This window comes from Vanessa atalanta, chromosome 9 (assembly GCF_905147765.1).
Source record: "Vanessa atalanta chromosome 9, ilVanAtal1.2, whole genome shotgun sequence".
In the NCBI taxonomy this organism is placed as follows: domain Eukaryota; kingdom Metazoa; phylum Arthropoda; class Insecta; order Lepidoptera; family Nymphalidae; genus Vanessa; species Vanessa atalanta.
Window position 1 is genome coordinate 7,309,716 of NC_061879.1, and position 14,445 is coordinate 7,324,160.

Sequence of the window (14,445 nt, forward strand, 5' to 3'; positions counted from 1 at the left end):
AGAAAACATTCGTGACCTGCATGTTTCGAAAGAAAACCAAAGAAATATATATCTGCCAACTCGTTACAAAACTGAAAGAAAATTCCTACATACTACATATTTTCATTTATAACATTATCTTTGATCTAAAATACAATTAAAAAAATTGTAAGCCTAAGTGATTATAGCAAACAAACTAAAATTACACACAATATACTATTCCTTGAGTAGATTAAATAATTGATTTACGTTACGCTTGGGTTTGTGATACAATATCTAATTATGACTAATGATTTTAATTGTACACCACGATATTTATGAAACCAAAAATTAGAACAAGTCGCTAATAACGCTATTTTTAGGTATAAAATGTATATGATACTTTTTTATTTGGTAGAGTACTTTTTATTAAATATCGATAGTATGATGTAGGATTATAATAATTAAATCAAAACATTTCAGTAATAAAACAATGTTCTAATTGAGTTTCCGACTTTGTAACTGTGTCAATAAAAGAAACACCGAAGTGGAAACAAAATGATAAAAAAATTACGTAGAAAGTTATTTTAATTAAATATTAAGAAAATAATTTAAAAAAGTTCGATATAGCATTTCGTATAGTCGATAACGTAAAAATATTAATATAACAATAAAATACGTGTAATATTTTTATTGCTGAATCCTTATGATGTATTTAATGGCGGTGGAGTTTTATGCAGGCTCGTTTAGGAAGGTACAATCTGTACTCATCAGCTATATGGAACAATTTATATTGCTGTTTTCCGGTTTAATGGGAATAAGTTAGTGTAATGACTGGCAAAAGGGCATTACGATTTGCAACGAATCGAAAAATATCGGTTATGGTTTAGACACATTGACAATTTATAAAGATTGAGCAAATTTTTATTTTAATAAGAAAAACTAAAACAATTATTTTCGCATCAAAAAAAAAAAATCGAATCTTCGAAAAATGATTTCGAAGATTCGATTGTTTTTTTTTTCAATTAATATAATTCAAAAACAATTTTATCAAAATTATTGTTTTAGGTTATACGAATGAATGAATTATCTGAAATATAAATTGGCAACGTAGAAGGATGGATAACATTAAGATTTTAATATCTATTATACAAAAAAAATATTGTTTGTTCTCGTTTCATAGAATAATTTAAAAGTTCTGGTCCGGACATGACACAGCCTGTCAAATAAACTGAATTCAATTAAAGATATCAACCTGTTCCCAGACAATGTTACTAAGGCTTGCTAACAACGATCCTTCCGCGCTTAAATTAAATTGAATATTTTTATACCCTTAGGTATTTTTACTTTGACATATTTCTCACAGTAATATAAAAGTATGATATTATTTAAATCTGTCAAAAAATATAAAAAATAACGCTTATAGTTTATAAAGACCAGTTAAGCAAATAAGGAAGATAAAATAAAGTTTAATAGAAACTTTGTCGAAGGACATTTAAGCGATGGCGTATCGATTGCCATTTTGGATCATTTGTTAAGCTATGATCACACATATCTAATCCAAAGAGTATTTTTCGTACTCCATAGGCTTACAATTGATTATATTACCAACTATGAAGAAATAAAGAGTAAGTGCACTGAAATAAATATGCATTAACTTAAGAAGGTAAAACACTATTATAATATTTGTAATTAAAAAACTTTACCGAGAATTTAATGTTGCTATTCATATCATATTGTTCCATTTCCTGGTGTGACCAACGAATTTATAGTTTAAATCGACTGAAGGTATAAGAATTTATATAGAACGATCTCTTATGCAAACAACATACATTATATTAAGTATTATTCTGTGAATAGAGAATTTAATACTTAATGTAGTTGTAATCTCAGATTATGAAACAAAGGGCAGATAGAGCGCGCGGAATATTATAGTGAAGCAAGAAAAGCGAATACATACTTCCGAAAATTAATGCTTTTGTTGCTTTACTATAATGTTTCGCGTGCTCCATGTGAATTTTGTAAGATAATCAAAGGTTTTAAATAATAGAGTTGGTAATCTAGTTTTAAGTGTGCCTGACCTTTACTCGCTCCAGTTATCTTGTCCCTCAACACATTAATCTGATGCACCCTCCCGAACTCCTCGAACATAAGTCGGAGATCATTCTCGTCCATACTTCTAGGCACTTGACCAACGAACATCTGTAATAAAACAATAAAAAAAAATGTACATAAAGGAATAAAACACAGCATGGACAATTCAGTAGATTCAGTGAGAAGAGCTTGTGTCGAACGGACAGAAAAAGAAAGTAGATCTCAATATTAAATAAGAAAATCGAAATGTACTAATTTATTTTAAACGAAATTAAAAAAAAATCAAAATCTGAAAATTCTTCATATACTCTCGAACGAAATGGAAGCAGCACACATTTTAAAATACGAAAATGAAGTGATATATTGACATAATTAAAATAATCCACTAGAATACACAGCACGGGCCAAATGTACGTTGACAAAGAGGACGACGTATAATGGAATTTTATATTTGCTTTGAAATTTCTGTCAAATATCTGTTATACCTACTAAGAAAATAAAATAAATTCACACAACCTATATTTGAGTACCTACTAATATACCTACATAATAATAATACTAAAATTAAGTGCTAAAAGTGATACAGACAATCTATAGTATATACAATATATATAGTATAGACAATATATTATTTCATACGGAAGGAGACAAAAGCCAAAAAAACCGTATAGAACATCGAATTCTCGCGATATCATTGGTCGAGAGCTTGAATAATAATCTTTGACATCCATTACGGATCTGCAAAAAAATGGCGTCTTGAACTTCGACGAAATTGTTATCGCATCTTTGAAAGTAAAACTAAAATGGATATAAGTAGTTAAATGGAATAGTTTTGTATTATAAACAAAAAAATATATTAATCAAGAACTGTTAGTAGTGCACAGTATAACTGATATATTAGCAAGTCGCATGGAAAACGGTGATCCAAGGTTTGTTTGTCTGCATTCCTTCTTCGATTGGGATATATACATATACATATACATACATTAACAGCCTGTAAATTTCTCACGGCTGGGCTAAGGCGCCCCGCTCCCTTTGAGAAGGTTTGGAACATATTCCACCACGCCGCTCCTATGCGGGGATATCTTAAGTGATAGTGAACCTGGTGAATACCATATATGACATATGGTATTTTTTAGTTTAAAGTATTTACTTTATATGTGGGTAATGATACGCATAAAATAGGTAAATACGAATATACTAATTTATATTTACAAGCTGCTATTTTTAACTTGACCTCTTTGTGTGTGTTGGCCGAATTTCGTAACAGAATTTTTAATCCCTAATACATTAAGTTTTATTTGATTTAACATGTATTACGTTCAAGATTGTTTCATTAAAGTTTCTGTTCAATAATAATTTAATCGCCTTTACGTTGGCTCACGACGTCCGCTCACAAACGTCACAAAAGCCATCATACCAAACGTTGTTCCTTTAAATATCGTAAATTTATTAAAGGTAAAATATCTTTCGAGTTTAGCGCGTCAAGTTCAAGTTATCAACTTCTAGATAACAAACGATTTAAATGTTTCGAACAATTTAGTTTAACTTTCTTGATACCTACCTACCTGATTTACTAAAGTAATTAATGTTGCCATACTATTATATCTTATTTGCATGTGATAGCTAAAATGATCTAATAATGTCAATTATTTGTCAGTATTAACTGGTTTTGAAGATCACCAGTTCCATTTCAAACAAGTACCACTTTACATAGGATGATGTTGAAAGAAATCAGGCTGTAATATGTAAGTATACTTTACTAAGAATTTTAACCTAACATAGCTGATGCAATCGTTAATTACTCTGAGCTCATCTTGATTGAAAAAACCAGTGGCAATTTCCAAAATCATAATAAAGTTAAATAGAAAAAAAAAACGCATATATATCAATAATGTGAAAATATCGTTCCATTGAATGATAGTAACGTTATCATTCTGGAAGTCGGTCACTTGAAATTTGGTGCACGCGTTCGCAACGTGATTACATCCATGTTACAGTACAGTACTCGCCTAAATTAAACGCTCGCATGAATGACAAAGTGATAACGTTGCTTCAGGTGAATGGATGCAGGGATCAGTTCTCGCTCGAAAATTAAAAACTAAAGCCCGAAATTAAGCTATTAATCCAATTAATATCGTGAATGTGAAATTGTGTTTTTTATTCGTTTACGTTTGTTACGCTTTCATGTCTCGACTACAAGACCAAATATTCATGTAATTTTTCATAAACGTTGTAAGGGGTACAGGTAATAAAAATATAATACCTTAAAACTGACCACTCACTCACTCACTCTAAAATACAGGCAACGCTGACAGTGGAAAGTTGTTCATATATATTTGAAAGAAATGTTTCTAAGATCTATACACAATTTAAATTAGTCTTATGTTTACTAATTAACTAACTAGTCTATACTGGTATTATGAATGGGAAAGTGACTCTGTCTATTACGTTTTCACGGCCAAACCACTGAAAGGAATTTGATGAAATTGATACCCCAAAGAAAGACAAAGGTTACATTTTTATACCTAAAACCTGACGACTAATCCCTAAACTGTAAGCAAAGCCGCGTATAACAATTCGTACATAATATACATATTTTTAAGGTGTATTGGTATAGGTATTATATTATTATGCTAAATTTTGTATAATGTGTATGGATAGTCGTAACTGATATTGCTTTTATCTAAATATTTATGAAATGTTTGTGTAGTAAAATATTTGTACCAAATAATGAAAACTGTATTAAATCTGTGAATATTAATTAGTTTTTGAATATTATATTCTTATGCTAATACGTTTTTTTTATTGCTTCTCCACAGACGTGCTGTCGTACCGTCCTTTTTTATATTTTTTTTATGTTATTTTAATATTCCTGTTTTTTTTTTATATTGCCTGGCAGCAACACAATCCAAATTTTTCGGATATAATACTGTAACACTTATAAATAATTCCACTTTTAAAATAATGGATTATATGGATGGATTAAAATTCCTGGAATTTGAAAATAAATGAATTAGGAATGTTGTTGTTGCTGTTGCTTAAACCAACACGAATCTGGAATAATTCACAATTTACTTTGTCCTTCGTATAAATAAAGACATCATTAATAATGTTTTTATCATGATAACATTTTGAACGTGTACACGTGCTATACTCTATATATATGTATCTATATATAAGTAAGAATTTGTAAGAATTCACTGCGTATCACATTCTTGAAAAGTTGACAAGCAACTTAAGGTGATACGCCATTATTGATAAGTATCATTATAGCGTATGTCGCTTATCACATTCTTCCATTTCACGCTCGTGTCCTGCGTTGAGTTTCGAGTTTGTTTTTAAAGAATACCTCTACTGATTCGAGTTTAACTCACACTCTCGCGAAACTTGTTACAAATGCGCTGGGATTTACTCCATCTCGCGGCTTCAGTATCAGAGTACATTGGATTTGTTCTGTGTATGGCGGTCTTTAGACCTCGTAAGTTACATCACTCAGAGCAACATATTTTTAACCGACTTCAAATAATAAAGAGGCTATATTTGAGGCGTTACGTGTTTACGTTTGTTCATCGATTACTCAAAAACTAGTTTACCGATTTGGATAATTTATGTAATATTCTATTAGACCAAGAACCGTGATGGCCCAGAGATTAGAAGAATGATTCAATGTTAACCGATGATTCCGAGCTCAAACCCTGAACCAATGAAATTTCACGACTGTCCTTAATTTATGTTGGCGATAGGGTATGAAAAAATCCCGAACTAATCTTCATATCCCAGATTAAAATCTTTCACCTGTATCCACCAGCTCACGGAGCAAGTTTACAAGATTTCGAAACCTCAAAGGAGAACAGGACCAGAGATGGGTCATTCAATTTAAGGATATTATAACACTAATGACTTTTTAGTAGATTGCACACCATGGGATTGAGATAATCGCCTCCAGACTATTACAAATAACTAAAATATAATTATTATTGTACTGCAAAATTGTGTAAAATTATGTTTATTATTATTAATGATTATCAATATAGTAAGAAAAATAAGGTAGTAATAGCTTGTTCGGTGTTTATATAGTGTATAACCCACTGATGGGTTCAGGACTCCACTCGTCCTGAGGAAATATATTAACTTGGTGGTAGGGCTCTGTGCAAGCCCGTCTGGGCAGGTACCACCCACTCATCAAATATTCTACCGCCAAATAATAGTACTCTGTATTGTTGTGTTCCGGTTAGAAAGGTGAGTGAGCCAGTGTAATCATCAGTTTAGTTCCGAATGTTGGTGGCGCATAGGTGATGTAAGCAATGGTTAATATTTCTTACAGCGCCTTCGTTTATGGACAGTGGTGACTACTTACCATCAGGTGGCGCATATGCTCGTCCGCCAACCAATGCCATAATATAAAGTCTTCTAATTAAATAATACCGTTTACATTTCATAATTTCGGATAAATTACGGGTTGGTTCAAAATCAATCGTTTGTCTGGCGCGGATTAGTTCAAAACATACAATCCATCCTTTGATTATGATTGATCGACATCGAAAACGTCTTAAGACAGTTTCGTAAAACATACAAAACCTTTTGTAAAAAACTTAATTGATTACAATTATTTACTTTAAATATGTTAACTAAAAATAAAAAAAAAATAATTAAATTTTCAACTGAAAACTAAACTGAATTTCTTATTTTGAATACCAAGCAATATGTATAATTTAAATAATATAAAGCAATTGTCATCCGATTATTTAATGACGTTCGAACTAAGGTATCTAAAGATAAAAATGTTGAATCGTTTTTAAAATCGTGCCTGTTTAAGTACTGCTTTTATAAATAAAGCAGGTACAACAAGTAATTACTAAGTTACATTAATTTTACAAATATTTTGGAAATTTCTATTCAGTAATAAATATATCCACATTATTTCCACAGTATAATGTCGTATGGCATCCTACTCTGGGGTAATGTAGCTGACATTACTACCATTTTTGTTCTGCAGAAGAGGGCTATTCGTGCAATTTATAACCTGGGCCCAAAAGATTCGTTAAGAGGTAAATTTAAAGAAATTAAAATAATGACTGTCGCTTCTCAATTTGTTTTTGATAATGTTATGTATGTACGTAAAAACATAAATGATTTTCCCAGAAATTGTGACGTACCTACATTCTATTAACACTAGGAACAAGAATAAACTTGTTACTCCATGTACCCGATTACCCAGGGTTAGTAACTTTTTTTTGGGGCAATGTATACGTTTTTATAACAGGATCCCAGAAAACGTTCAAAATTATTCAATTATAAAATTCAAAAGAATCTTTAAAGAGTTTGTGTGCTAAAGGATATTACAACACTAATGACTTTTTAGTTGACTGCACACCTTAGGAATGAAATGATTGCCTCCAGGCTGTTTCAGATAACTAAAATATAATTATTATTGTACATGCAAAATGGTAAAAAAAAATAAAAATATCCCGCTGAGTTTTATTTCGCCGGTTCTTATCAGGTCCGAGGTGTTAAATTCCGAACCGGTGGTAGATTTTTGACTGTCAATAAGCAAATGTAATCACTTCTATATTGGATAAAGATTTTTGACTTTGACTATCAGTGTTATCAATAAACGAAATCTTAAAAGTGTATTGATACACTACAGCATCGAAATTGCCATTCTTAAATAACGTCTGTTAATTCATCTTTGAATTTCATATTATATTTTGGATTTGTTTCTTATATGGATATTTCTCAATAGCCAAAATGTGTTTTAGTTTATTTTCTTTTACTAAAAACAAATAAAACCGACAATAGGAAATTTATTCATAAATATTTTAACGTAAACATCAACAGTTTCATAAACTAAGATAAATAGGTTAAAACTAGTCGATGCCCCAGGCTGCGGCCCTATTAGCCTCTTTGCTTAACGAAGTGATGAGTTAGGGATAAGCGAAATTGTTTTATAATTTAAATCACGTTGATATTAGTGTAATAATAAATTACAGAATAATTCATAATAAATTAAGCTCTTACTAAATTGGTTCTTCTCGGTAGAAACTACATTCCAAAACGGCGGTACCTTTACTTTTAAAATACAGTTGGATAAAAATTACGGTTCAAAATTGCTTGTATGAACCCACTTGAATAAAGTATATTTTGATTGTATCTTTTAAACCTTTAAAGTGAAAATTCGTTCAAGTGATAATTATAAAATATAGAAAAAACCATTTACCTTTATGTAATCAGGGTCCGGCATTTCACTTGGCTTTTCGTCATTGTTATTATTGTTGATGCTCGTGCTGTTGTTGTTGTTTATGTTCATATTCATCCCACTGAAACAGAAGAAAAAACATTTTCTTAGTTAAAATAAATACATAACCATTTTTATCAATTTATACAAAATATTATTCATTCATAAATTGACTTTGTTGTCAATCTTAGATCCAAAATGATATTCAATTTAATAATATAATTTGTCCAAAGTTATTTTACAAAAAAATATTTCTGTAATATTACGTCGCTGCATACGGAGGTATGTAATATATAAGCTTCAATGTATTTATATAAAGGAAAGTGTCAATAACATATATCAATACGGTTATATAATGAAATTATGTCACCTAACTTACAATCGAACCTAAATACTATATCTATGAACAACGTAGAAAACAACTTGTATATAAAAATAAACGTGTGAATTATTTATCAGCGAGATTAGATAGTAAAATATTTTCTTAAAATATATTAAACTTATTCATATATATTTTTTAATTATTAATATGTACAGGTTTTAAGTGAATATAAGATAAGGACATATGTACATTTACATAACGGATTAAACAACACATGAAATGAAAAAGGATTATTTAAGATACATTTTTTTTAATTCCGACTATACATAATCAGTAAGAGTGTTTTTAAAACTCACACAAAAACACCATGTTATTACGATAATAAATGTAACAAGTTTTAGTACGATGACTGTGTAACGTAAAACGATGTAATATTGTACCTTTTTGTTCTAGAAACGCCACAGTTCCACACTCCATAGTCGGCGTACTTGTTTGCTTGGTTCTTATCACTGATAAGGGCGTACATCGCTCGATTACACCGAGTTATCACTTATCAAACTCGATCTACTAGGAGAGCGCAGGTTATAACATGAATACCAGTCTTTGCAATGTTGGCAGGTAATTTACATCATTGATTTTTCACAACTACCCACTTTAAAAACATTTTTAAAGTTCTTTTATTTATTTATTATATTTCATCAAATAATTTGTATATTAATATGTACTAATATTTATTATTTGTCGATTAATACATTTTAAGATAGATGGATAACATTTTAATAGACTTGTTAGACAGTGTGGGTTAAATCTTGTACGTAAATTTTTAAATCGATTATTCGGAACCAATACAACTGAAATTTTGGACACACTTTAAGTGTGTGATACAATGTAAAATCGTAAAACTTATTTGTTGGAGTAAGTAGATAAAAATCGATTGTTTTCATTATTTTTAAAAATATAGTAATTTTTTTTATAAGTTATAAAACTTTATAAAATTTTAATTTATTTATATTGGCTTACGAGCACTTTTCAGCAATTTACAAATTGCCGATTAAATGTAAAAATTTAACCAAAAGATGCTACGCAGTTATTCAAATTAAGATATACGTTAAATAGTTAAGTTAAAATGTAAAATTATATAATTAAACTTAAAATCTATAATTATATTAATAACGAACCCCTAAATTACTTTATTGTTCGAGTGTATTAAGAAAAACTACCAAACTAATTTTGAGTTTAAAAGCTTATGATTAGACGGTACATTTATTTTATCTCGCAGCGATGTCGGAATTTGGAGATATAAATATATATTCACATTTTTTCACACGGCCAAGATCAATAAAAAAACAAGGATGTATTTTGATTGACCCTTGACGCCATGACGGCGGAGCTTAAGTATATAATTTCAAGGATACGTATATACTATATATATACATAGATATAGTGGTATTCAGAGGACCGTCTTGTTGGTCTTGTGGTATATAAGGCCTCAAATCCCGTGGTTCTGGGTTCAGATCAAACCGATAAAAAATTATTGAATGTTTCTGCCAAAAAAAATCGCGTAAAGTCGTTGATCTTCGGCTCTTGCGTCCATTACTCTTTCTGGTTGTGTCGGATTTGCAGTTTATTGTATTTGTGCATACTCCTGTGCACTATAATATGCCCTGCGTGAGATTAGCCAGTGTGACCGAAATCGGTCAGGACGACATCATTGTCTTCAGAGGATATCCGTAGTCACATGCAGTTTAGGAATGCTTGCTTCCCAGTACATTTTACGGTATTATAATTTATTGCAAGGCTCCTATTATAACTTAGTAGACCTCGTAATACGAGTGAAAAACTAAGTCGCTTCGAATGTCACCTTATTTTTCGAACTACGTTAGGTGGTATAAAAAAATATGAGAGAACAGCTGAACACAAATACAAACATAGTCTACTTAAATTATAATATAGCCTCCTGGTTGGGTAAAATTGATTGTGTTTGTTAGCTTAATCAAAATTAAAAAAAAAATTAATAAATAAACGCATAATATACAAATATATTGCGTGCTAATCGTTCGCCAGTCGCGTTAGAGTATATTATTTGATATCGCTGGGTAAGCATCGTTGACCTAAATCGGCTGCTAGGTGTTTTATAAAGGTAGTAAATATTGAAATTTTATTGAAAAAGCTCTGCTAGTAGAACTGCATGTCATTAGCATTGGTGTTATATTTACTATGAGTAGAACATTTGAAGGGTTATCCGATGACCATAACCATATTAACATTTGTTGCATATAAAACATTTTTAATAATAGCGATTAGAAATTCGCTAGAATATTCATTTCTATAACTAGTGTGAACACGTCATAATGTGGCAAGACTACAGGACTGAATAGTATCTCGTCCTAGCCCTCAAAGTAGCATCATTGACTTATCCACAAATCAAAATATTTTTAATGCTATGATAGAATTAGATCGATTTCCGAAAAACTTTTGTAATTGATTTTAAATTTTCATTATTGTAATATATTCATTATTTTAGGACATTGAAATTTTTCATTTAACACATGTAGAACATTACTCTTTCACTCAAGTTATGAATATGTAATGATTGTAAGGTATTATGATGAAACTACAACATATCCGCGAACCTGGACAAAAATATTATAGCAATTATCTATTTATACAAAAGGACAAAATGTATATATACAAGTATACGAGTTTTTAGTCTATTTTTTACGAATATTCTATTTTTTCGAAACCACTTCGATATTTTTCGAATGCACTTTCTTTAGTTGACAGTCTTTTTTATGATATAAGCGACGGGCAACTGTAATAAATAACTACTAATTCCTTACATACCCAATGCGCCATCAACCTTGAGAACTATGATCTTATGTCCCTTGTGTCTGTAGTTACACTGGTTCACTCAGCCTTCAAACCGGAACAAAACAATACTGAGCACTGTTGTTTGGCGGTAGAATATCTGATGAGTGGGTGGCACGTACCCAGATGGGTTTGCACGAAGTAAAGTAATTGATCTCCTGAGTAATTTTTTGTTTTAATAGAATAGAGTTTTTTTTTTATATTAGTGTGTGAACATTATAATTCGCGATACAGTATTGGTACAGATATTGGTAGTCGCACAACATCTAGAAGACTAAAAAATCCATTGCTACGAATATTTTTCGGTTAGTTCTCAGTAAAGTGGTTTATTGTGTATTTATGTTGAATTTTCGTATAGTTTCAATAGATAATGAGTTATCAATTTTCATCAATTGTAACCAAATAATTGACAGCGTTAGGATAATCTCTAGGGATAGTCGAGAAATTAATTTATTTTTAAAATCTTAGTTATATTTTTAAAATAACATTTCGTAACAATTGATGGAGTGCATGGTGTGATTTTGATAGCAGTATGTTTTGTGTTAAGAATTCACGTCATAAGCGGCGGCGAGGGAAAACATTGTGAATTAACCTTCACGTGTCGGTAGAAACAACACAACTGTATTCATCCCGCATTGTAGCAGCGCGGTGGAAGAAGCTTTTAACCTTCTGAAAATTGGAGGAGACCTTCGCCGAGCAGTGGGACATTTCTATCTTCCTTTACTTTTAATATATCCTGTTATTATCCTACATACATATTTTCTTATGAAAACTAATAATAATAATTAATGACGTCCGAGCGTTACGATGTTGCCACTTGAAAAAAATATCAGATACATTTTGACAGCTGTCTTTTCGACGCTGTTAAACCCCTTTTCAAATCATAGTCTTTGCCAATTAAGTTACTCAACTTTTTATTAATTTCCAGGCTACCTTACGATTGTTATTGATTAACAGTCTTTAATATAAAAAAAATACTGTATCGCAGATAATATGTTGAACAATATAAACGGTGCTTGAATGTTATCTCTTATCTATCGATCGATACAACGGTTTTAATAATAAAGCTTAAAATAACAACGTTTATCTTTGTTGACGCTATTTTCACTCTAGTTATTCAATAATAAGGGTCAAATTCGCTTGTATTTATAAAAATGTGCAGATGTTTTGTATGGTTTATAAGTTGTAAATTTATATTTAGCTGTGTTTAGTTATGATTAAGTAGTAGATGGATAACATATTATGGTTTTTTATTTAACCTTATAGTCCATACACTTTGCCACGATCATAGCATACTTTTTGGTGCAGAACTGTTTTTTGTTTGTAAACTATATCAGTCTTTTTTTATAATCTGGCTATAAAAAAGGCTATATTTTTCTTACATTTATGTAGCAAAGTATTTATTTAATAATTATATTGAACAATACATTCTTTAACGTATCATGTTGAACATGATACGTTAATGGATGTAGGGTTTTCTATGAGATTCCTATCACTGATTTGTTAATACTACACTTAAGGTCAACGAAATGTATATACATATTGTCACAATACAAATATTGTGTTTATTTTATTAATGTGCAAATTTACACGATAAGAAATAAGATATTTATAGATAAATACTTTTATAGGCATTTAAAATTGAAACTTTACCCAAACAATAAATTTACATTATAAATTCTATTATCAAAGCGATTCTAATAACACAGCATTTGGTTATATCCGCACAAATGTATTGAAACTTATCACTGAATTAAAAAAAAAACTTTTCTATTATATTGAACGAAATACTGAAAGATGATTTCATTATAGGCGTATACCACCAACCAGTTTCCATTTTTAAAATTTTATTAACAACGAATGAGAGTATGAAATATAGCAATTAAAGCGCTAACTAAAGCGCATTCGAAAAATATACTAACGAATGAAATAATCCGGTACAATTTTATTTTTCATATGCATACAAATCGAGTTTTATTAAAAACATGATCATTGCATTAAGTGCGTTCTTTATTTCTTTTTCATAAATTTTAAAGCGACAAAAAAAAATTTGAAAAATAACGTCGTATTTTTTTTTATATTGCTTTTCCGCCTTTATCTGAAATAGCACAGTTGACACTGAAATAAAATTGACATATTATTATTATTTTACGTCATTAACTAACAAAGTCCATCATATAAAGTTGTGCATCTGTATATATATAAATATCAGTTAAGCGGTAAATCTAAATCGCTGCAGAGCCATTGAAAATGTACAAAGTATACAACGCTCTTTCTAGTATATATAAGTGCCAACCAAGTTCACAGTAATCGATCAGATAGTAACGAAAGTTATTAATCTCCAAAAATAGACCAACATCATTTTTTATATATATGATAATATGTAATGTCACACACGGCGACATAAGTTATCTGAGTAAATATAATCCCCCAATAATAAGTACCCCAGCTTGATATTATCCCTATATGGATAATCATTAGGGCGAATAGTTACTGACTATGCTATGCTATGCGTTTGTTTTTAAATCATTTTTTATGGTATCGTTTGGCGGACGAGAAAATGGGGCACCTGATTACTTACATCACAACACAACAATACCAAGTATTGCTGCTTGGCGGCAGAATATCTGATGACCGAGCGGTTTCTACCCAGACGGGCTTGCACAAAGAGCTACCGTCAAGGTATACTTATTTTTGGAATATTTTATTCAAATAGGCTTTAAACGTCGATTTTTAATTATTCTGATTGTCTTTTCGGTACGTCCGTTCGTTCATATCATACGAACACCACTTGGCAGATTTTGATCAAATTTGGTACGGTGATAATTGATTATCTGGTTTAAAAATTCAATATATAAAATACTTTTACCGCAGAAAAATATCACATTAACAAGGGAAAATACAAAAACTGATTCTGGCAAAATATCACGCTCTCGAATTATAAACATTTTAAATTTATAACTTA

The 14,445-nt window shown here is 30.3% G+C and overlaps 1 protein-coding gene across 6 annotated transcripts in view; it reads right to left on the bottom strand.

Moving 5' to 3' along the window:
• Positions 1-14,445, bottom strand: part of LOC125066642 (CUGBP Elav-like family member 1) — a 384,532-nt gene that overhangs the window by 109,688 nt on the left and 260,399 nt on the right. For 4 of the 6 annotated variants that reach the window (XM_047674844.1, XM_047674840.1, XM_047674838.1 and 1 more), the window contains 2 exons: positions 8,273-8,372; positions 2,040-2,160 (listed from right to left, as the gene is read on the bottom strand). In XM_047674844.1, the coding sequence (XP_047530800.1) occupies positions 2,040-2,160; positions 8,273-8,372 (221 nt within the window). Of the gene's footprint in view, positions 1-2,039; positions 2,161-8,272; positions 8,373-9,052; positions 9,203-14,445 lie in introns of those variants that run through there. The other 2 variants (XM_047674843.1, XM_047674841.1) reach the window with 1 other exon arrangement.